General features: G+C 42.0%; 1 protein-coding gene across 10 annotated transcripts in view; it reads right to left on the minus strand.

Annotated features, from left to right (window-relative positions):
* LOC108974735 (transcriptional activator protein Pur-beta) overlaps positions 1–23,520 on the minus strand; it is a 66,834-nt gene that overhangs the window by 11,889 nt on the left and 31,425 nt on the right. For 8 of the 10 annotated variants that reach the window (XM_018942761.1, XM_018942757.1, XM_018942751.1 and 5 more), the window contains 4 exons: positions 10,943–11,005; positions 6,729–6,850; positions 6,557–6,659; positions 5,510–5,640 (listed from right to left, as the gene is read on the minus strand). In XM_018942761.1, coding sequence (XP_018798306.1) covers positions 5,510–5,640; positions 6,557–6,659; positions 6,729–6,850; positions 10,943–10,988 — 402 coding nt within the window. In that variant the 5' untranslated portion in view covers positions 10,989–11,005. Of the gene's footprint in view, positions 1–5,509; positions 5,641–6,556; positions 6,660–6,728; positions 6,851–10,942; positions 11,006–14,449; positions 15,061–23,520 lie in introns of those variants that run through there. The other 2 variants (XM_018942759.1, XM_018942758.1) reach the window with 2 other exon arrangements.

Below are 23,520 nucleotides of genomic sequence, written 5' to 3' on the forward strand. Positions count from 1 at the left end.
TTCGCCGCTTAAATAATTCACGCGCAAACAACCCTAACTGTTCGGTATTCCGACTAGTGGAGATCACATCACTAACATCTAATCGTCCATTAGTCCAGCTAATCCCCATACCACCCAGATCTGAAGTCTGGGTTATCCTCAACGAACCCAACGTCCTGAATGTACTCGTACGTCACTCGTACTTGTCCCAACGTTGTTGCCACCTACGCCTAACTCCATCATCTAGGAGCCTCTTGCTCCTTAGATATCCCTCCCTCTCCACAACATCGTCGGAAATCCAATCGTTCCGCAGCATTAACACACTCAAACCCCTTCTTAACCTGAATGCAACAGYACGCTGTATGACAATCAGGTCAAGAGGGGGTGCACCTAGTAAAACCTGCATCGCATCCGTTGAGACSGTGCGACATACAGGCAAACAAGCAAGCATCATACAACGCTGGATTGAGAGGAGTTTTTGAGACCCCCAGACAGTCGTGGCTGCCTCCCACCATACAGGGCTCCATATGTGGCACAGGCCACAAAAAAGTCGCGACATATGGTGCGGACAGCACGACGTAAGAGACCCCAATCGCTCCTCAAAATGCGGCGTATTTTGCCTACGGTTGATTGTAGTCGCTCCTTCACATACGCCAAGTGTGGAGTAAAACACATCCTTTCACTCATGATCAACCCCAAATATTTGACTTGCGTCACCCACCTCTTTGACCACTTTATCGATAACTTCCTTAGAGGAAGTGACTATTCACTAAGATAGCAGACCGGCAATACTAGCCTTGAACTCATTCACAGTGCGTTCAAGGTAACTGCAAAGCTGATGAGGTAGCAAGGAAAGGCACCCTAGAATCGTTATCGGTAGAATGGGAACGGGTCGGTGCTCCTGCATCCTCTTGTGTTCTACTACTGAATAGCTGGGCCTCGCAGCTGCTTGGTCAACGCTGGGCCAGCATTGATACCTGTGCGTTCGCAAAAGCCTTTTAACCCAAGATAGATCGCAGGAGATCTGGTGATCTCTTTGCCCACAGTAAGACTAGCCTCTCATTAGTGATGTGGAAGATGTTGTAGAAATAAGCCAGCACTTCCTTCTTGACTGCCCGCTTTTGGGAGATCAAAACTTACGACACTTGGGGGCACAAACCTTCAGACATCCCACCGAACTGGCGGTTGTAGAAATTAATCGCCTTTGCAAATTTGTATTGTCTACTAAGCGTTTTGCCGATCTTCAAGTCAGAACAGGAGAGTTCTATTTTCAATGACTTCACAAAGGACATCTATTAGTCTACGTGCGATCTCTGATCACCCATCTAACCTAACCTAACCAAAATTGTTCAAGCCCCTACGTACCGAATATGTAGACCTCAGAACTATCAACACTCACCGATCCAAACGGGGTTAGATCGCCTGACATACCCAACGTATGTCCTGCATGCAACGAGTCTCCGCATGACACTGACCACCTCTTTGCATGCCCAACAAACCCTACCCATCTAACACCCTTTTCCCTCTGGTCCTCCCCTTAGAAAACATAGGTTAATGTATGGGATTTATAATTGTACTTCAGAGAGAATCTTTTCCTGATAGTTGTGTACCATAAATTAGTTGAATAAGGTCAATACTTCTCTAAGCCCCCATATACACATTATAACGATTTCTGCACTTCCGGGTGTTTTTAAACCCTTTGTATCAGTCAATATGTGAGTTATATCAATGACAATGAGAGAGCTTGTTTTACTCATAACAGTGCATATATAGTATATGTACTCTGGATGACACCATAAGGTTTTTTATAGGCTTTGATTCTTGCAAGTTGTTCGGTTGAACCGTCCTTTCATAAAATAAAATAAAAGACTGCCAAAATAAAATTATTAAAATTGTAAGTATTGTTTGTTTCTGACTATTCCTAACCACATAATAAATTTGGCTTTTACTGCCCCAAATTTTTGCTTTATCGTTTACGGAGTTTTCGACACAAGTTCAACTAGTTTTTTACTTTGTTGTTTTGTTGTAACATTTTGCAATGATCAGTGCGTCGAACTGAGTTATGTAGTCATGTCGGTCTATCTGTCTATATGCTACTCATTTGTCGGAACCATCGATATCGGACCCCAATACCATCTAGCTTCCATACAAACTGAAAGATAAATACATGCCCTGTTATGAACTTTTTCATTGACTAGACCGAAATTAAAATCTTTTTATACTCTTTTTTATTATTAGAAATCAGCAAATATTTTTTCATTCACTCACGAAATCTTCCAGCACATTGGGTATGTATAGTATATACGATGGTGTTCCGAAAAAGCGACCCGATGGAATTATGATAGTGTTTCCAGCAGTAGTTTTATTTTATCAACATGAGAAAAGGCGCATGGCAGCGGATTCTGTTTCTTAAGAGTATTTAAGCAGTGATTTCAAAAGTTTTCGGCAACCGTAAAAAAAGATGTAACAAGTGTCAATGGGGAATATCGGTTTTGATGAGTTGCCCCAGTGTGCCTTGAAAACGGCTAAAACGGAATATAACGCCAATTGTAATCATTTAAGGTGCTAAAAAATGCTGAGGCAGCAGGTATATCTATTATAAACAAGAAATATTGAGTAGGCGAACTTGCTGACTCCGGAGCCTCTGTGAGCTCATTCCGCGCTTTCAGCACAAACCTATGGTATACACACTAGGTACATACTTTTAGACGGGAAGGTATTGACCACAGATGCACAAGACGCAAATCTGCTTTTGTGTATGCTGAAATATTGAGCAAATTTTACTTCAAATTGCAAAACAAAACATAAAAAAATATAAGAAAATTTTGCTCAGCGGCGAAGCTCAAATTAGGTTTGGTTTTATGTTAATAAACAAAATTTTCCCATTTGGCGCCAATATTCAACTGCACATCTTCAAAAATTTACTGTTTAATGTGTCTATGAGCAGAAGGAATATGTGTCTATTGAAAGAAGTTAAAAATACTTCTGTCAATATGGAACGCTACAGAGACGTGCAATACCGCAGAACTATTTACTATACGCAGATAAACCCGAGACAATTGACGTCTTGGAAGGAAATGTATGTATGTACGTCGGAATTTCTGCAAAACCCTAATGTCTAACCAAAAACACCATTTATATCGATCTGAAGTTTGTTGAGAAGGATGGAGTCATTTGTAGAGGTTCACGCAAGTGAGGAAAGTTCTCTGATCGCCATTCACTTGGGAGTGGCCAGAAATTATTCTTTTACATATGGCTCAAGCAGCTCACTACTTCCGGTCTTTGATCAAGTATCCTCTGGGTAGCCTAAAAACATCCGTTTGAAGGCGAGCTAAAGCGAGAAGGCGGAGCATCCCCTACATAGAATTGTGCGCTGGGTTTGGGACCCGCCACCTAAAAAACACCTCCAATGAAAAATAACAACCTGATTAAGAGAACCCCCTTTTGATGACAACCATGGCAAACGGCATGCCTCTGTAATGTCCGGTCCCTTAATTGGGAAGGTGCCGCTGCCCAACTGGTTGATATCTTCGCGAAAGTAAAGGCTGACATCACTGCCGTCCAAGAAATGCGATGGACGGGGCAAGGACTTAGACAAGTAGGTTCTTGTGGCAATTACTACAGTGGCCATATAACGAAGCACAAGTTCGGTTTGAGATTCGTGGGGGAAGAGAGACTCCTTTGCGGAGTACTATCATTCACTCCGATGGATGACCGTCCAGCCACGCGGAAGAAAACGACGATGTGACCAAAGATGTCTTCTATGAACGCTTGGAGAGCACCTAGGAGAGCCGCCCCCGCGACGATGTCAAAGTCGTGCTTGGCGACTTTAACGCCAGGGTGGGCAAAGTAGGTATCTTGGGTACGCGAAAAATGGTTATCTGTAATACTAGCTTCCAGCAAAAGAAAATGCATCACGCACCTGCCTGTGTCCGGATCGAAAATCCAACAAGATAGATCATGTTGTGGTAGCCGAAAGGCACGTCTCTCCGAGGTCCTAACAGCGACTCGGGCCACTATCTTGTTGCAGCAAAGATTCGCACTCACCTCTGTGCAGCACAAAACGCACGCCATCAAACACAAGGAAGGTTCGACGTCGAGAAACTGCAAACACAACAAACCATTGGTTTTCGCAAAATGCAAAAGAACATCTGGTAACATATGAGGAGTGCCGCGTCGCAGAGGAGAGAAAACAGTCTGCCTATCTCGCAACGTTACGATCAACCACAACACGTACGGGATGGGATAGATATCGAGAGTTAAAGAGGGAAGCGATACACATTTGTAGACAGAAATAGAGTGAGGACGAAATGCGTTAGTATGAAGAGCATGACAAACTGGCCGACAGGGGTAATGTTCGAAAACTAAAACAAAAAATGCGGCGACAAACAGAAGGTTTTAAGATCGGATAATACTATTGTAGAACCCCCAAAGGTGATCTACCGACTGATAACCAGAGCATACTAAAATTATGGAGGGAAAACTTCTCCAGCCTGCTGAATGGCAGTAAATGCATAACGCCAGGAGAAGGCGAACCCGATTCTCCAATCGAGGACAATGCAGCAGACGTTCCATTGCCCGACCATGAAGAAGTTCGAATAGCAATCACCTGTCTGAAGAACAAACAATCGGCGGGGGCGATAGATTGCCGGCCGAGCTATTCATTCACGGCGGCGCAGAACTGTTAAGGAGCATGCAACAGCTTCTTTGTAGAATATGGTCGGACGAATGGAATTTAAGTGCGCTCTGCCGAATCCAAAAACGCGTATAATGTTCTATCGAGCGTTTTGTGTGAATGATTAAAGCCCACAGTCAGCAAACTGATTGGACCTTATCATTGTGGCTTTAGACCTGGAAAATCAACAACAGACCAGGTTGTTACGATACGCCAAATGTTGGAAAAAACCTGTGAAATAAATCGAAACACACCACCTCTTTGGCGACTTCCAAGCTGCCTCTGACAGCACGAAAAAGAGCTGCCTGTATGCCGCAATGTCTTAATTTGATATACCCGCATTCGAATTAACGATAAGTTTTGTGACATAGCGAATTAAAAGACAGCGGATACGCTGGCTGCGTCATGTCGTCCGAATGGACGAAAACACTCCAGCTCTGAAAGTATTCGACACAGTACTCGCCAGGGGAAGCAGAGGAAGAGGTCGACATGGCTTCGCTTATAATTTAGCATTGGCGCCACCTTGCGAAAAGAAGATAATTGCGTAAGCGGTTTCTACGCTAGTAAATAAGAAGTTTGTTGAGAAATAAAGGATTTTTTTATTTCGTTTTTTTTTTGCAAGCTAAGTACTTATCGGAGTGGCCAACTAGTAAATATGACACACATTGTTTCTGTAAAGAAATTCAGCATGACACACCAGCACAATTTGTCTTTAGGGAAATAGCTGTTTTGAAAATGCGTCAGAATCATTTACAAATGTTTTTATTATATATTGCATTGATGCTCGAATAAAATGGAGAAATTCATAATACGATAAACAAATTTTTCTTTGATAATATTGATATAAATACTTACTCGTAAAAATCGACCACGCGCATTTTCTTTTAAATCTAAGTAATATCGTCTATTATCTTTGATCATCATCTCCGATTTCAATTTTCCATCCTCAGGGAGGTTATCTGGATTTGGTGGCCCTGCGAATTTGACTGCTATGGTTTAAAATGTAGGTCTAAATATATTAGTATATATTGAAGGTAATGGCTCAATGTAGCATTAGTTTGTTACCTTAACTTCGAAAACTGACAAAAATTAAAGACATTTTTACTTAATTTGCTCCGAAGCTGTCAAAACTTAAAATTTCAATTAGACAGTCGAGATATTCATTTCTACCCATTTGACTTTACATCATATATTGGTCATAAAAGATTTCAAAATAAGTAGACAAAATAATCACAAGACAAAGATATTATTTAGCTAGTATCTACCTTAAAACAACGATTTTTTTTATAATTATGTGCATGATCCATTAATAAAATAAGCAATTATGAAATATAATGGCTAACATTTGTCGCAGCTTTGACTATATTTCTGGAAAACTTTACCTTAACAAATAACTATTTGAAGGGACTTTATTCTCTACGATAAAAAAAATCCTTAAGAATTGCAGAGACAATCGAGAATATATGAGTAAATAACTTTCGGAATAATTTAGAATTGCGGAGGATTCAGTCACGATACTTCCAAAATGTGTAGAATGGAAATGAATGAATAATTTAAATTTTCAACCCGGCATTTGAAAAATTATGGTTAATGATGATTTCCAGGATTACAAATAAAAAAAATCATAATTAAAATTTTTATTCGTTTATTTTTTATAAATGTTTTATAAACATGCTCACAATTATGTTAAAACTTTCCCTTATAATATTCATTCGCCATGATTAACGGATCCAACGTTGTCTAGTATTGTTTACGCAAAACTGCTAACAAAGGCGTTAGTGGCTTAAAATTGCAATCTTTATGTAGTCGACCCCAAAAACTAATTCAACTTTTTTATCTATTTATTTACCTTATTACTTAAATTTTGTTTTGTTCAAATGTATATGATTTTCAAATACTCACCCAAAGAAGCATAATAATCGCTAAATGTTGAAAGATGATCACGGAATTCAGCGGCTGTCGATAAAGCCAAATACACTTGACTACGTCTGCCATCTGCACCAATCTAGAAATAATATATTGAAATAAGTAGTCAAAATTGTTAAATATGATGCATCTCCTTTATGGCACTTACCTCTGCGACTTTGATGAATCGCCCACGTCGATTTTGTTTCACATCCAGATAAAATCGTTTCGATTGTATTTGTAGCATTTTTGTTGCCAATTCTTGTTCACCTTGCTGTGCACCGGCTTGAGCTGATATAATTAAATCCATATAAAGGGGAATAGTATGTAATAATAAAGGTTTACCAGTATTGCCACTAAAAATTATGCTACCTTTAAAAATATTCTACATAAAGTATATACAAGAAAGTCCTGTTAGTTACACTATTTTTAACTCAAGAACGGCCTATTTAAATGAAAATTGGTGGGGAGGTAAATTAGAGCTAGCAGGCGAATATACGATTTTTATCCCGTTCCCGTGGGACGCGACATTAAATGAGGTATAACAATGTGGAATCGGTAAGATATGTCTAATATAGCAACAGAAAAAAAAAATCGCTTCGCCAGAAAAAAAAAAATACCGGAATAGTTGCAGCGTTGAATCATAATTTAAGATTAATCTATAATGGCTCACAAAGCATTGCACAGAACAAAACGAGATTCAAACGGCAACGATTAATTTTTCGGTGGTGCTGTCACGTATTTTAATGATACTAGTAAATATACGGTCCCGTTGATATGGCTACAGTTCCCCCTGTAGCGCGAGAAAACTGCAATATTTATAATTAAATATTAAAAATTATAAACTCAAAGAAAGTTTGCCTCAATAATTTTTAAATAAAAATATAAAAAATTCCTTAAAAGAACTTATTTTTCATCGGAAGGTTTGTATAGCAGCTATGTGATACTGTTCGCTATCGGCGGGTTTGACAAATGTGCACCTTCTTCAGGAGAAATCGAAATATGCAATTTCAAATCGATATATCAAAAATTAGGGCCATTGTCATGCTGATCATTTATATGTATATTTTATGGAGTCACAATTTTATTCGAATGTATGCTATAAAATTGCATTAAATATTAACCAAATATCCGAAAATACTTTATGGTAAAATGTTCAAAAACTCCTGATGCATCAAGCTGCAGAACAAAGCTATTCCTGGCATAGATGATTGTCAGCTGACCAAGGAGGAAAACCTCAATAGAGCAAGCACACCAACTCTGGTGGCCATTTTCGATGAGTCCATAGAGGCTCTTAAGAGTTCTGACTGCAAAATAAACTTCGGATTTCGCAAGGTCAGGCTAAAAATCTGCATTGCTCTTGTCCCAATTACAGCCCAGCAGATATCACAGTCGTAAAGGTAGAACAAAAGGAAAATCATGTTTTCTTGGTTTCGGCCTACATGGTCCACGACGGGGACATATCACCAGCACCACTTATAAGAATAGTAGACGAGAAAAGGAAGGAAGATGTCTTAATAGGGTGTGATGCAAACGCAAGGCACACCGTATGGGGTAGCTCCAGTATAAACACCAGAGGTGAGTCAGTATATTCAGAATAGCAATTTAAGTATATGCAACAAGAGCGGATACTCTTCAGCATCCGCGAGAAATACAGTGCTCCTCTCACATATCGGAACCCAGAAGAACAGCGCGGAAAAAATTTACCAGTATAGAAACAAAATGCTTTGAAAAGAGAGGCAATGAGAGTATTAGAAATCCTCAGGCACTAGATTCAAAAGTAGATAAGGTGGAAAAAATCTTAACCACAACTATCAAAAAATCCACTCCGCTAACAGTTTTGAAAAAGAGAAAGTCTCTTCCTTGTTGAAACAGTGAACTCAAGAATTTCAGAATACAACTAAGGAAAGCTTTCAATGAGAGTTTTAGAACCAAAATCTGGCAGCCATATAAAGATATTATGAAAAGATATAAAAAGGCAGTTAGGAAAGCTACGATTCATGGCGATCTGACATCTATAGAAAGTTGCAGAGAACCCGCTAGGCTGAGCGAAATGCTATTCAAAGACCATATTAATACTGCATACCTCCTCCTCAAACGAGTCTCTGGAGGTACTAATTACAACGACTTCCCCGGGACTCAGCAAACACCATCAAGGAGGGTTGAACCAGAACCACCGTTGAACGCATTTGCTTATCGAAACCAAATAGTAGAGAAAAGCAAAATCAAATATGCCATAAATAGTTTTGCACCATTTAAAGCGGCAGGTCCAGACGGGATTATGCTCATAATGCTGCAAAAACTGGTAGAACCAATGGTTCAAAGGCTTGAAAATATATACAAAGCTAGCATTCAACTATCTTACATCCCAAGAAATTGGAAAAATAATATAGTTGTGTTCCTTCCCAAACCAGGCAGAAGAACACACGAGAATGCCAATGTTTTTAGACATATAAGCCTCACTTCCTTTATGCTCAAGGTACTAGAAAGGCTAATAGACTTACATTTAAGAACAATAATGGCGGATAAGTTATTGAAGTCCCCACATGCGTACCTAAAGGACCGATCAACCGCCACTGCCCTTCCCGAGGGGATAAGTGTAATTGAAAAATCCCTACACTACAAACGATACACCATGGCTGCATTTGTACACATAGAGGACGCCTTCAATAATATAGAAGTAATTGGTATCATTAATTTTCTGACACACGGTGGCATAAACGACACCAAACTGTCCTGGAAAATAAATATAGAAAAAATATTAAATAAAGCATATATGGCCTACTATACTTGCAAGAAACTCGACAGCAAGAGTTGGGGCCTTCAACCTAGTATAATTAAGTGGATGTTTACGGCTGTCATAAGACCTATACTTACATATTCACCTCTGGTATGATGGCCAGCGCTAAACAAACAATACAACATTAGAAAATTAAATGGAATAAAAAGAGCAGCATGTGCAGGTGTTACTGCTGCAATCATGTTATGTCTGACTGTCGCGCTCAATGTGATCCTGCATCAACTACCCATAGACATCTTTATTCACAAAACAGCAGCATGTTCTACTATAAGAATAAAAGAATTGGGTGGTTGGAATCAGCAGAACTATGGACATAGTCAAATTCTAAACAAGCTCAACGTTAATAAATCAGACTGCGTTCTCTCATTGCTGGATTTCAATAGGCACTTCCAGAAGAGGATACCTTCTAGAAGAGAATTGAGAAGAGGCTCAATAGGGAAAGAAGATACCATCTCAGTCTATACCGATGGGTCCAAAATAGACTACGGAGTAGGCACGTGGTTACTTTCCGTTGATCTAGACATTTCTCTCTCTATCCGTTTACCGAACTAGGTTAGCATCTTCCAAGCCGTTCCACGACAGTCGGGTYTACGAAAACCGGAACGGACCCGGATTTTTATCCGGCCAAGGACTGTCAACTCGGAAGAATTCTGCCAACAACAACACAACAACAACAGCATCATCCAAGCAGATGTACTGGGAATAGTAAAGGCCTGCGAAGCTCTATTGGAAAACCACGAGAGGATATGTAAAGCAGCAATATTTACAGATAGCCTGGCGACACTCCTGTCCTTGTCTTCGCCCGTGACAAATTCCAGTCTAGTCCACAATTGCAAAAAAAACACTGAGGTCAATAAAAAAATAAGCTAGATCTAGACTTGATCTGGGTTCTTGGCCACAGGAACATTTTCGGCAACGGAAGAGTCGACGAGTTGGTAAAGGCAGGAGCTTTCCTCAACGAATCCGATCCGGAGCTAATACCAAGCCCGTTAGGATTAATCAAAAGAGAGATCAATAGACAATTTCAACAAGTTGAAAATAACAGATGGAAAAACATATCGAAATGTATTAAAACTAAACAATTATGGACAACATATGACAACACCATAACAGGGCGCTGACCATTTCAAAAACATGCGTCCAAAATGTTTATGCCCTACAACAACATCTGCCGAGGCTGCCGAATAGCTGGGAACAAGGAAACAATTTTAAACTTTCTCTGTGAATCTCCAGCCCTATTATAGATCCGACACAGAACACTTGGAATCCATCAAGCACCAATCCTTAAATGGATTTCTATTAAAAGCATATCGGACATAAGTAGCTTCATCAAAACCTCAAAATGGTTTAAAAGAGGTGAAACTTGATAACAGATATAAAAGGTCTACGAATAGTGCATCAAAATGGCACAACCAGTGTTAGTGAGCCCGAAAGACAACAGGGCTGCACTCCTAACTACCTACCTACCTACGAATCTCAAAAAAAGTTGCTAACAAAAAATTTTCAGATTTTCCCTGACTCATTTGCTGAATCAAGCATTTTGGTCATTACAATCAAAACTTAATTCGTCAATGTACACTCACCCTTGAACGTAGAATCGAAGTCACTTCTTCCACTTGTGCCTTCCATGCCGCTTGCATTGTATTCTGAAATAATTAATTATATTATATATTTATGACATATTATATTTAAAAATTTTAAATTATTGTAAATATTTATCCTAACTGTTTTTTATATAAGTTCTAATCGAAGGAATGATCAATTCGTATTAGAGCCAATTCCCAGAACAGACAGTTCTACGTTGTTGGAATTGATCCGGATGTTATCCGACCAAGAGCTGTTATTTCAAGAATTAAATCATGTTTGGAGTAAATATAAAAGAGCTTGTAAAATACAACACGTAGACAATTAATTATGTGCAAATAATAACTAAATTCTCAGTAAAGTTGTAGAAAAATACAGCAGTTCGTCAAATACAACTTATCTAATAAATAGTATATGCCAGTATTGCCTTCTATGAGCGCTAGGAGCGCACCTATGAGAGCTACCTCGCCACGATGTCAAATTCGTGCTTGGCGACTTTAACGCCAGAGTAGGCAAGGAAGATATCTTGGGTGCAGCAGTCGGTAAATTCTGCCTCCACGAGGAAACATCCCCAAATGGGTTGAGGCCGATCGACTTCGCCGGAACCCGAAAATGGGAAGGAAGCGGACGGCCTACCTCGCAACGTTACAATCGATCACAACACGTGCGAGATGGGATAGATACCGAGAGCTGAAGAGGCAAACGGGACACATTTGTAGACAGAAATAGAGTTATGCCGAAATGCGTTAGTATGAAGAGCTTGACAAACTGGCCAACAGGGATAATGTTCGAAAAATAAAATAAAAAAATGCGGCGACAAGCAGAAGGATTCAAAATCGGAGCATACGCTTGTAGAACCCCCAAAGGTGATCTTGTCACCGATGCCCAGAGCATACTTAAATTATGGAGGGAACACTTCTCCAGCCTGCTGAATGGCAGTGAAGGCACAACGAAAGGAGAAGGTGAACCCGATTCCCCAATCGATGCCCATGGGGAGAGAGAACAAAAAGCAGCGAGGGTCGATGGAGCATGAGCTTCTTTGTAGAATATGGTCAGACGAAAGCATACCCAACGATAGGAGCTTAACAATTCCCACGACAGCCGGTTCTACGTACCGGAATTGACTCGGATTTCATCCGACCATGGGCTGTCATTTCGGCGATCTAACCCCGTTTGGATCGGTGAGTGTTAATTTGTGTGTGTCGTCACTGGAGCAACGAATTGCAGCAGGGTTGCTCTACATCCTCCTGACTCGTGCTAGCATTGAGTCCTACCCGGGCCCGGAGGAATTTTTCTGCTGCGCTTGCCCGAAAAGGCTCCATCCAAACTCCACCTCGGTCAGGTGCAACACATGCAATAGATAGAGCCATCTTAAGACCTGCTCAGGCCTTAAGACCCATAAGGAGTGGACCACGCGTTACGTGTTGCCTACGCAATATTGCGACGTTAGCCTCTACGGCTGTGCAATCTGCACTTAATTCGCGCGCTGCGCCACCACCCACTTCGAGTGGCCACAAGAGGACCTCCACTTTAACTTGTCCCCCTCCCCCCCCCAACCTTCATCCCGCTCCAATCCTCGTGCGAGAACCAATCAGCAACTCTTGGTCCCTCGCACAGTCTGTTCCGTGTGTCAGACCGCCATACGTCGGAACGTCACATCAGTCAAGTGCAACTCTTGTGCTGGCTGGAGTCATTCCTTGATCACGTCGACGACATCGAACAATATGCCGACAGGACCTCGGACGCAACAGACTTCCGACAGGCACTGACCACAATTGACAGTGGAGCCATCAACACCTTCACCGACTCCCTCCCCGTGAATGGCGTACTTGGAGTCAAATCACAACCCATAGCAGACGAAGAGTTCGAGTTGCCGCGAGAAAACCGAGTGACAATTGCGCAACTTCGTTCTGGATATTGTAGCCGGCTCAACTCCTACTTATCCAGAATAGACCCTGACATACCCAACGAATGTCCTRCATGCAACGAGTCTCCGCATGACACTGGCCACCTCTTTGCATGCCCAACCAACCCCACCCATCTAACACCCCTTTCCCTTTCTTCCGACTCCGTCGAAACCGCACGTTTCCTGGGCCTCCCGTTAGATGACATCGACGACAACACTGATAACTCTCACCATCCCAACGGGGACTGATAATCGTTATAACAACAATAACATAGGAGCTTAAGTGTGCTCTGCCCAATCCACAAAAATGGAGACCCCATAATCGGCGCCAACTACCGTGGGATAAGCTACCTTAACATCGCGTATAAGGTTCAATCGAGCGTATTGTGTGAAATATTAAATCCTACTGTTGAGAAACTGATTGGACCTTATCAGTGTGGCTTTAGACCTGGCAAATCAACAACTGACCAGATAGTCACCATGCGCCAAATCTTGGAAAAGACCCTTGAAAAAAAAAATCGACACTCACCTCCTGTGACAGCTCGAAAAGAAACTACCTTTATGCCACGATGGCTGAATTTGGTATCTCCGCAAAACTAATACGGCTGTGTAAGTTGACGTTGAGCAACATCAAATGCCCCGTCAGGATCGGAAAGAACCCCCAACCTACTTCTGGAGAAAATAATTCGAGCGCAAAACTAAACCAAGAAAGTACAATCTTCTATAAGAGTGTATAGCTGCTGGCGTATGCTGATGATATTGATATCATCGGCCTCAGCAACCGCGCCGTTAGTTCTGCTTTCTCCAGAATGGCAGCGAGGCAAATGGGTCTGGTAGTGAACGAGATCCTCTTAATCCAACGTAGAATATCTGTTGCCAACAGGTGCTACTTCGGACTAAGTAGGCAGTTGAGAAGTAAAGTACTCCCTCGACGAACAAAAACAAAACTCTAGAAGTCACTCATTATTCCCGTCCTGCTATATGATGGAGAGGTATGGAAGATGACAGCGAGAAAAAAGTTCTGCGAAAGATTTCTGGTCCTTTGCGCGATGGCCACGGCATATATCGCATTCGATGGAACGATGAGCTGTATGAGATAAACGACAGCATTGACATAGTTCAGCGAATTACAAGGCAGCGGCTACGCTAACTAGATCATGTCGTCCAAAATACTCCAGCTCAGAAAGAGTTCGACGTAGTACCCACTCGGGGGAAGCAGAGGAAGACCTCCACTCCGTTGGAAGGACCAGGAGGCTGTATTAAATAAAAAGAAGAATAAATAGTATAACTTGGCGACCTATGCATCAAACCAGCTTTTGAAAAACAGTTTTATATTGTTTCCATTGTTAAGCTGCCTCAGTAATATTTTTAAAAGTTTGTTCATTGAAATATCATTTACTCTAATCAATTAATGTTTCATAATGTTGCATCTGTAGTGACATTTGAAATACTGTATTATGCCCTGATCAAGGGGGTGACAAACGGATGTTGTATTAGCAGATAAAAAGATCAACTTTATGTTATTAAGTTTAAATTCTGAGCGTGAGTTTGTCATTCTCCCAAAATAGCCCTTTTTTATCAAACGTTAGTAGCCACTCACACGTAATTTCACGAGACATCCGAGCTTTCGATTTTTGACTTCCATTCAACTGGCGGCCTTCCTCAATCGCATTTTGTAAACGCCCGAGGGCATGCCGCTTTTCCGATCACTAATGGCTTTTCTTTATCTCCAGCCATATTGGCACACAGTAGCACTGTTAATCTTTTTTTCAATAATCGGTCCAACGCATGGCATTTTTCGTTGTTGTTGTAACGGCAGAATTCGTTCTTGAAGGCCAGAGTTTTATTTGCCAAAGCACAGAAAAAAAGTCGAGTTTCATCTGTGTTAAATATATCTTCTGGTATGAAGCCCAATAATGTCTGTCAGCTTTTCTTTAAATTGGTGCACATCCTCGGGATTAACCTCAGCAAATTCCGCACATACACTTTTGAACGTTGATGCCGAAAAAGTTTGAACTCCTAGTTGACCCGCAATTTATTTTGCTTTTTTCTTTATAATAGGGCCCGACATATATTTTGATTTCTGGCTTTGGCAAACCACTCAAAACACAATTTGTATATTTTTGAGTCATCATTATTCAAAAACGTTTTTATTTATGATATCTCCGCTAAATCATATCCTTTTAATGTCTTCCTTTTTTGACAATAGTGGCAGCCTGGATTTTTCCAATAACGAATCATTAAAAGCAAACAAAAAAAGAAATTTTTACTAACCTTTTTACGAGTGCACGAAGAGATGAATTTTCTTTCTCCAACACATTTAAAATTTCCATTTTTTCCTTAATAGAAAGTATTTTCTTTTTTTTTTTTTTTGTGGTATCTTTTCCCGGTTGATTAAATAACACGACTGAACGATTTGCAACAAATCGAATGAATCATAATTTTTGATTTTTCCAAGTCAATAGCTACAAATTGTTATATATAGATCCCGTTAAATCTTAACATGTTAATGCTTGTTCTCACAGTTTTACATATGGTGAGTGTCCGAGTATGTACACATATAACTCGTATATATATTTCGGCTGTTCGGTTTAGTTACTCTCCATTTTTTGGGTCTTCGTTGTCCGCAAATAAGAGTTTCAGCAATTCAAGTTTCTCGTCCGTTATCGAGAGGTCCGCGCCCGCTTACGAGAGGTAATGAAAATAAAAAGTAGTAAACAAGTAAGGAAGAGCTAAGCTCGAGTGCCACCGAACCCGTTCCCACGACAGTCGGGTCTACGAAAACCGGAACGGACCCGGATTTTTATCCGGCCAAAGACTGTCAACTCGGCAGAATTCTGCCGTTACAACAACAACAACAGTGCCACCGAACATTTTATACTCTTACAACTTGCTAGAATTAAAGCCAGGGAAATATTTAAGGAGTAAAACGTCAAGCAGAAGATCGAAATATAAGAAACTTTATATATACATACACCATATATAACTTATACAATGACCTTATATGTAGGTAGGCCTACATATATATTCGGCATAAGATTTGTTAGAAAAACCCAAATCATTATATAATACATATCCATTTTAGGCAGAATGATACACTGTTATGGGTAAAATAGGTTCTGAAATTTTCATTGAGATAACTCAAATATTGGCCGATATATCCAACATAGAGTCACCAGGAAGTTCGAAAATCTTTATATTAGGTATACGGACTCAGGAAATAATTTACCCGATTTCAACGATATTTTCGACCAAAAGTCAACCCGTCCCCGTTACAACAACAACAACAGCCAAAAAATCAACATTAGTACACTGGGGTCAACATATTGGGATTACAGATTGTTTTGAAAACTTTTGGTTGGGTTTGAACAATTTTTTGTCATAAGATGGTATACATCAATTGCACTTCTTCGTGCAAAATTTAATCCCATTATATTAGTTGCTTCTTGATTTGTGTACTGGGAAGGAAGGCAAAAAAATTTAGTTGAATTTAAAATTTTGCTGTATGGAAAGTAGGCGTGGTTATTGTCCGATTTCAGTAATTTGAGATAGGAATATGAATGCCACGTTCCAAATTTTTCCGAAATCGGTCATTCGGGTCCCGAGGTATGGGATTTCAACAAAAAGTGGGCATTGTCGCGCCCATTGTCTAATTTTAACCGGGGCGCCTATAAAGCCTTGTCATACTATCCCGACCTTAAGTTTTTACGTTTCTGGTGCATGCATAACTATTTATCGGGCTTTAAGTAGTTTTTAACATTACCGTTATATGAAGAGTATCCTCCGCTTTCATCCATTTTCACCCTGTCGATAGAATTTCATATAAGATTTGTACTCAGCAAATTATGTTACTATAGCTGAAGTGGTTTAGGAGATATGTACATTAAACTTGTTAGAAGGCGGGGCCACGCCCACTTAGAAAAAAAAATTTGATGCTTAGTTATGGCACTTTATACGTTTTCGGTTAATACCGATTTTTGGGCGTGGTAGTGGTCCGATTACGCCCTACTACGAACTCGAAAATTTTTTGTACTAAGAAACCCACATACCAAGTGTCATGAAGATATCTAAATTTTTACTCAAGTTACAGCCTGCACGGACGGAAGGACAGACAGACAGTCAACCGAATTTCAACTTTTTTCGTCATCCTGATCATTTATATGTAATGTGCCCAAAAAATAAGGAGACATTGTATTTATTTTGAAAATTCTTTATTTATTCTTCTAAATCAATTTCATCCCCTTCAAAGTAATCCCCTGCCGATGCAATGCACTTTTGCCAACGGATTTTCCAATCTTCAAAACACTGGTTGTAGTCACTTACCGGGATGGCCTTCAGTTCAGTCTTCGCTGCGACTTGAATCTCCTATATCGTATAAAAACGGTGTCCCCGGAGCGGTCTTTTGAGCTTGGTGAACAGCCAGAAGACGCACGGCGCCAGGTCAGGTGAATACGGTGGTTGCGGAACGATATGGGCTGAGTTTTTGGCGAAATGATCACGAATCACGAGGTCAGTATGGGATGGTGCATTATCGTGGTGTAAAAAGCAAGAATTGTCTTTCCAAAATGCCGACCTTTTTAGGCGCATAGCGTTACGCAAACGACGCATAACGTTCAAATAATATTCCTTGTTGACTGTTCGACCGGTTGGAAGGAATTCATAATGCACAACACCACGGTAATCGAAGAAAACTGTCAATTCCCACGACAGCCGGTTCTACGTTACCGGAATTGACTCGGATTTCATCCGACCAAGGGCTGTTTTTTCGGCGATCTAACCCCGTTTGGATCGGTGAGTATTGATTTGTGTGTGTCGTCACTGGAGCAACGCCTTGCAGCAGGGTTGCTGCGTATCCTCCTGACTCGTGCTGGCATTGAGTCCAACCCAGGCCCGGATGAATTCTTCTGCTGCGTTTGCGCGAAAAGGCTCCATCCAAACTCCTCGGTCAGGTGCAACACATGCAATGGATGGAGCCATCTTAAGACTACTGCGACGCTAGCCTCTACGGCTGTGCAATCAGAACATAGTTCGCGCGCTGCGCCGCCACCCACCTCGAGTGGCCAACAGAAGACCTCCACGGTCCCCCGTTACAATCCACGTGCGCGAACCAATCAGCAACTCTTGGTTCCTCGCACAGTCTGTTTCGTGTGTCAGACCGCCATACGTCGCAACGTCACATCAGTCAAGTGCAACTCTTGTGCTGGCTGGTGTCACTTCCCGGCCTGGTCCGGCCTGCGCACCAAACGTGAATGGAGTGAGTCGTACGTTGCCCCAAGGTGCAGTAGTCCGCCCCCGCAACACACTACAGTGGCGTCGCCAACAAACACCTTAGTGCGACAACCGCCCCGGCGGGTTCTGCAGCTGCAACAAGTACCACCCACACGTCCCTCTCTCACCCCCAGGATCACCCACGGACACCCGCAACAAACCCGGCTACTTCAATTCAACTGCAACGGACTCCAGAGCAAGATCGAGGAGATAGTTGCACTTATGAATCGGGAGCGCGTATCGATAGCTGCGGTCCAAGAAACCAAGCTAAACAGCCGCTCAGATCTACTGAGTTGTGCAAGTTTCAACGTTATACGTAAAGATCGCGAGCGAGATAATGGTGGTGGCCTAGCCTTCATATTGCACAACACCGTGCAGTATCGTCTAATCGATGAAGATATCGACCGCAGGGACACTACCCTAGAATGTCAGGGCATAGCTGTCCGGTCAGGCGATGTCGAGCTCGAAATATTTACTATATACATTACCCCAGTTACATGTTGCCCTACAGGATATTACTCGAATATAGGTGGGTTACTTCGTGGTGAAAACCGTTTGGTGCTAGGCGACTTTAACGGCGCACCACGATCTTTGGCATTCCTGTCTGTCAAATGACCGTAGGGGGATGGAACTGGCGGAAGAGATTGACGATTCGACATTCTGCACAATGAATGACGAAGCCCCCACCAGAGTTATGGGCACTTATAGTAGCTCGCCCGATATTACAATCGCTAGTGGTGGTCTGATAAATAGCATAACCTGGCGACCTATGCTAACTCTCGCATCAGACCATGTACCCATAATTATCTCGATCGAGAAACCTGCCGGCTTCGTTTCTGTGGACAACCGCACCTTCGTTAACTTCAACAAAGCTAACTGGGTCGGCTTCACAGAATTAACTAAGAGCACCTTCAACGCTCTACCCATCCCTACGGACGTATGCGCTGGCGAACGTCAATTCCGCAAGGTGATCGCAGCAGCTACCGCTCGCTTCATACCTGCTGGACGAATAGCGGAAATCCGCCCCAACTTCCCAGCCGAAGCAGCYGYYTTAGCTAATGAGCGCGACACCTTACGCCATGCCGATCCCGGGGATCCCCGAATAAGTGACCTCAATTTGGAGATTCGGCGTATGGTAAACCAGCATAAACGAACGAAATGGATAGAGCACCTGAAGTCCTGCAACCTCTCTACCGGTGTAAGCTTTGGACTACTGTCAAAGCTTTGTCCAACCCGAAGAGTCACGACGACCGAGATGAAGTTCAATTCAATGGTCATGCCTCTTCGGACCCGAAGAAGTGCGTGAGCTATTTTAGCCGGCAGTTTACACTGCACCCTTCGGTAGACAAATCCAAACGATGTGTTAACCAACGGCTGCGCAAAATGCCAAACGACGGCGCGCCACTTACTTTCACCGATGAAGAGGTTCAGGGTGTCATCAACAAAGCATAATCTTCCAAATCCATTGGCCCTGATGGAATCAACATGCTAATGCTAAAGCATCTACGGGAGTAAAATATCTCACCAAGGTCCTCAACCTGTCGCCTTACCTTACCCGGTGTGTGGAAAGTCGGAAGAGTGGTCCCACTACTGAAACCTGGGAAACCCGCCAACAAAGGGGAATCTTATCGCCCGATAACTCTCCTCTCCCCAGTAGTGAAGACACTTGAAGCTTTGTTACTCTCGACCTTCACTCACCACCTGAGCCTAGCCAGTCACCAGCATGGATTCCGTAAAATGTACAGTACCACCACAGCACTTAGCGTCATAAACGCTCAGATAGTTCGTGGCCTCAACCAGAAACCACCCTGTGAGAGAACGATCCTCGTAGTTGGACCTGTCAAAAGCTTTTGACACGGTCAATCACACAACGCTACTGCAGGACATCGAGAAAACCACGCTTCCTCCAGGGCTCAAGAGGTGGACCATGAACTATCTGAACGGTCGCCAATCATCCGTACTATTTCGAGGCGCAACATCTAAACTGAGAAGAATTAAACAGGGGTTCCGCAGGGTGGTATCCTCTCCCCGCTACTGTTTAACTACTACATCTCGAAACTCCCGCAACCACCAGGGGGGGTTTCCATAACCTCGTGCGATATTGACGTCGGGCAATGGAATCGATGGCATGTGTTCGAAGGTAAACAACTATCTCTCCAACCTTTCTCGTTTCCTCACGGCACGGAACCTCCAACTTTCCCCTACCAAATCCACAGCGACCATATTCACGAACTGGACGAAGGAGTATAGAGGAACTTAATATTGCAGTCGACGGCGTCAAATTCCGACTGTCAAAAACCCTAAAATTTTAGGTGTCACCTTCGACAGTCTATGCTCCTTCTCTCCACGTACGACCGCGATCATCGCTAAAGTACAGAGCCTCAACAAAATCCTCAAGTCGCTAGCCGGCACCACATGGGGAAAAGACAAAAAAACGTTGTTGGCAACTTACAAGGCAATCGGCCGGCCAGTCCTGAACTATGCAGCACCCATATGGTCGCCTGGATGCAGTGGCACGCAGATGAGGAAACTACAGGCCTGCCAGAATACAGGACTCCGGACCACGACGGGATGCCTCCTGATGTCTCCCATCCAGCACTTACATAGCGAGACGCTTATGCTCCCAGTTAAGGAGCATAATGAACTCCTCTCGAAGCAGTTCCTGCTGGGATGTTTTCGCAGAAATCATCCTTGCGGTCATCTGCTTGGAGCGGAACTGCCTCCTAGGAGCATCAAGAGGTCGTTCCTTGATCACGTCGACGACATCGAACAATACGCCGACAGGACCATCAACACCTTCACCTACTCCCTCCCCGTGAATGGCGTACTAGGAGTCAAATTACCACCCATAGCAGACGAAGAGCTCGAGTTACCGCGAGAAACGCTAGTGACCTTTGCGCAACTTCGTTCTGGATATTGTAGCAGGTTAAACTCCTACCTATYCAGAATAGACCCTGACATACCCAACGTATGTCCTGCATACAACGAGTCTCCGCATGACACTGGCCACCTCTTTGCATGCCCAACCAACCCCACCCATCTAACACCCCTTTCCCTTTGGTCCGACCCCGTCGAAACAGCACGTTTCCTGGGCCTCCCGTTAGATGACATCGACGACAACACTGATAACTCTCACCATCCCAACGGGGACTGATAACCGTTAAAACAACAACAACAAGAAAACTCGGCTCTCTTTTGGCACGATGTTCGCTCGATTGATCTTTTGTTTCGGAGTCATAAGCGTAGATCCAAGTTTCATCGCCAGTTATAATGCGTTTCATGTCACCCTGGTAGTCGGAAAGCATCGTTTCACACACTTCAACGCGACACCTTTTTTCAAAAAAATTCTGTCCAATCGAGATTTGACGCGCTTGAGGCCCAAACCTCCTTCACAATGGTATTGGCTGAGCCTTTCGATATGCCAACTTCCTCAGCAAGGTCTCTAATTGTTAATCGACGGTTTTCCAACACCAAATCTTTGATTTGTTGAACGTGAGCTTCGTCGGTTGAGGTTGATGGTCGCCCTGGACGCTCTTCGTCTTCGACACGCTCACCGCCGGCTTGGAACTCACTATACCACTTGTAAACATTTTTTTAGACATAGCCTCATCACCAAAGGCTTTCTGCACCTTTTCCTGTCCTTTTTCTTCAACGTATCCGCAGAAAATTGATTCCATAAACAAAATTTAATGTAAATTCTTCGCTCAACAAATTTCGACATCGTAAAAAACTTAAAACTTTTAGCAGCTCACAAAACGACACGTATCTCAAACACTAATGAATATTTTGACATGAAATTTGACATAAATGTGACTGACAGTACTACCAACCTAAAAACAAATACAAATGTCACCTTTTTTTTGGGCATAGTATCTCGCTTAGTTTTAGGTGGTACGTACACCCGTTAGGTGAATCAAACTATAATACTTTGTAGCAACTAGTTGCAAGAGTATAAAAAAAGTAACCGTCGATTTATTTTATACAAATAGTCGTATCATTATACTTGTATATACTACGTAGATACACAGGTTCACTTTATATTACAAAGGTGTCTCCCATATTGACGAATATATAGGGCAGTCAACAGATAGTTAATAAGATAAGAAATGTATCTTAGGTATATTGGAGTTAGGGAAAACATTGACATCATACATATAATTTTTTGGCAAAGCACAAAATATCAAGAAAGTTCTCCTTCGTACACGCGTACGGATTAATTTTTTTTTTGTTCAATCGGCGTTTTGGGATTTCCAGATTTTTTTGGATTAAACCTTTTTTCATTGCAGTCTTTGGGATTAAAAATTTGATTGACAATTTTCAATCCCGTTTTTGGGTTTAAAAATTATACTATGTTCGGACCGACAATGAAAACATGTTTTCGTGGGAATAACTCGTTTTCGCCCTAAAACCATGTAAAATCTTGCAAACGAAAACACATTGAAAACCAGTTTTCGCTAAAACCTACTTGAAAACTTACATTCCACTCATTATAATCGGTGCCTGCTCTAGTTTAATTTTATTGGAAGACATATTTTTCCGGCCCTCAATTGTCACTTGCGGGCTGTTGTTAACTCGGCTATAATCGCGTAAGCGGTGTCCACGCCAATTAAGAAGAGGAAGAAATTGTCACTTGATATTTGTTTACATTCCATATACAAATAAAGCTGTCATGTGCTGAACACAATGCTCGCGACAGACTGCAAACGACATCTGTCAAATATGTATGTAATAAAAGCATAAAATAGCTGTATTATATCATTTGTAATAATAATTGACAATTTAAAACAAATAAATTTACATATTTACTTATTTTTTGCTTAAAAAATTTCACTTTAAACAAAATATTAAAATTTCATTGAAGTGCAAGGTATTAGTATGGCCACAACGAAATTGTGGACATGCAAAATAGAGAGCTGTGTTGTCTTGTGTACATGCCGGCCATTGTTATGTCGCTGCCTTCTTACGAATGTTCATGTAGTCGGATTCACAATCGTGCTGCTGCAGTCTGTCGCGAGCATTGGTGCTGAACTCAACCCAACTCACTTGATATTGTCATAATAGGGGGATTTTCTTGCTCTTCCAAAACCCTTGCACGGTGCACGAATTGCACAAGTTTTCTCTTGGTGCAACGGCACAACAACAAACACACGCAGAAAATTATTTGCAATGGCTGTAAAATATGTCAGACCAAAACCTATGTTTATTTTCGTGCCGTTATATATCACTAGATTCTGCAGGACAGTCGGGTCTACGAAAACCGGAACGGACCCAGATTTTTATCCGGCCAAGGACTGTCAACTCAGCAGAATTGTGCCGTTACAACAACAACAACTAGATTCTGCAATGGGTGCTCTCTTCTCTTCTTCTTGATTGGCGTAGTCACCGCTTACGCGATTATAGCCG

The sequence above is a fragment of the Bactrocera latifrons genome, unplaced genomic scaffold, assembly GCF_001853355.1.
Source record: "Bactrocera latifrons isolate USDA-ARS-PBARC rearing strain unplaced genomic scaffold, ASM185335v1 scaffold_587, whole genome shotgun sequence".
Lineage (NCBI taxonomy): Eukaryota > Metazoa > Arthropoda > Insecta > Diptera > Tephritidae > Bactrocera > Bactrocera latifrons.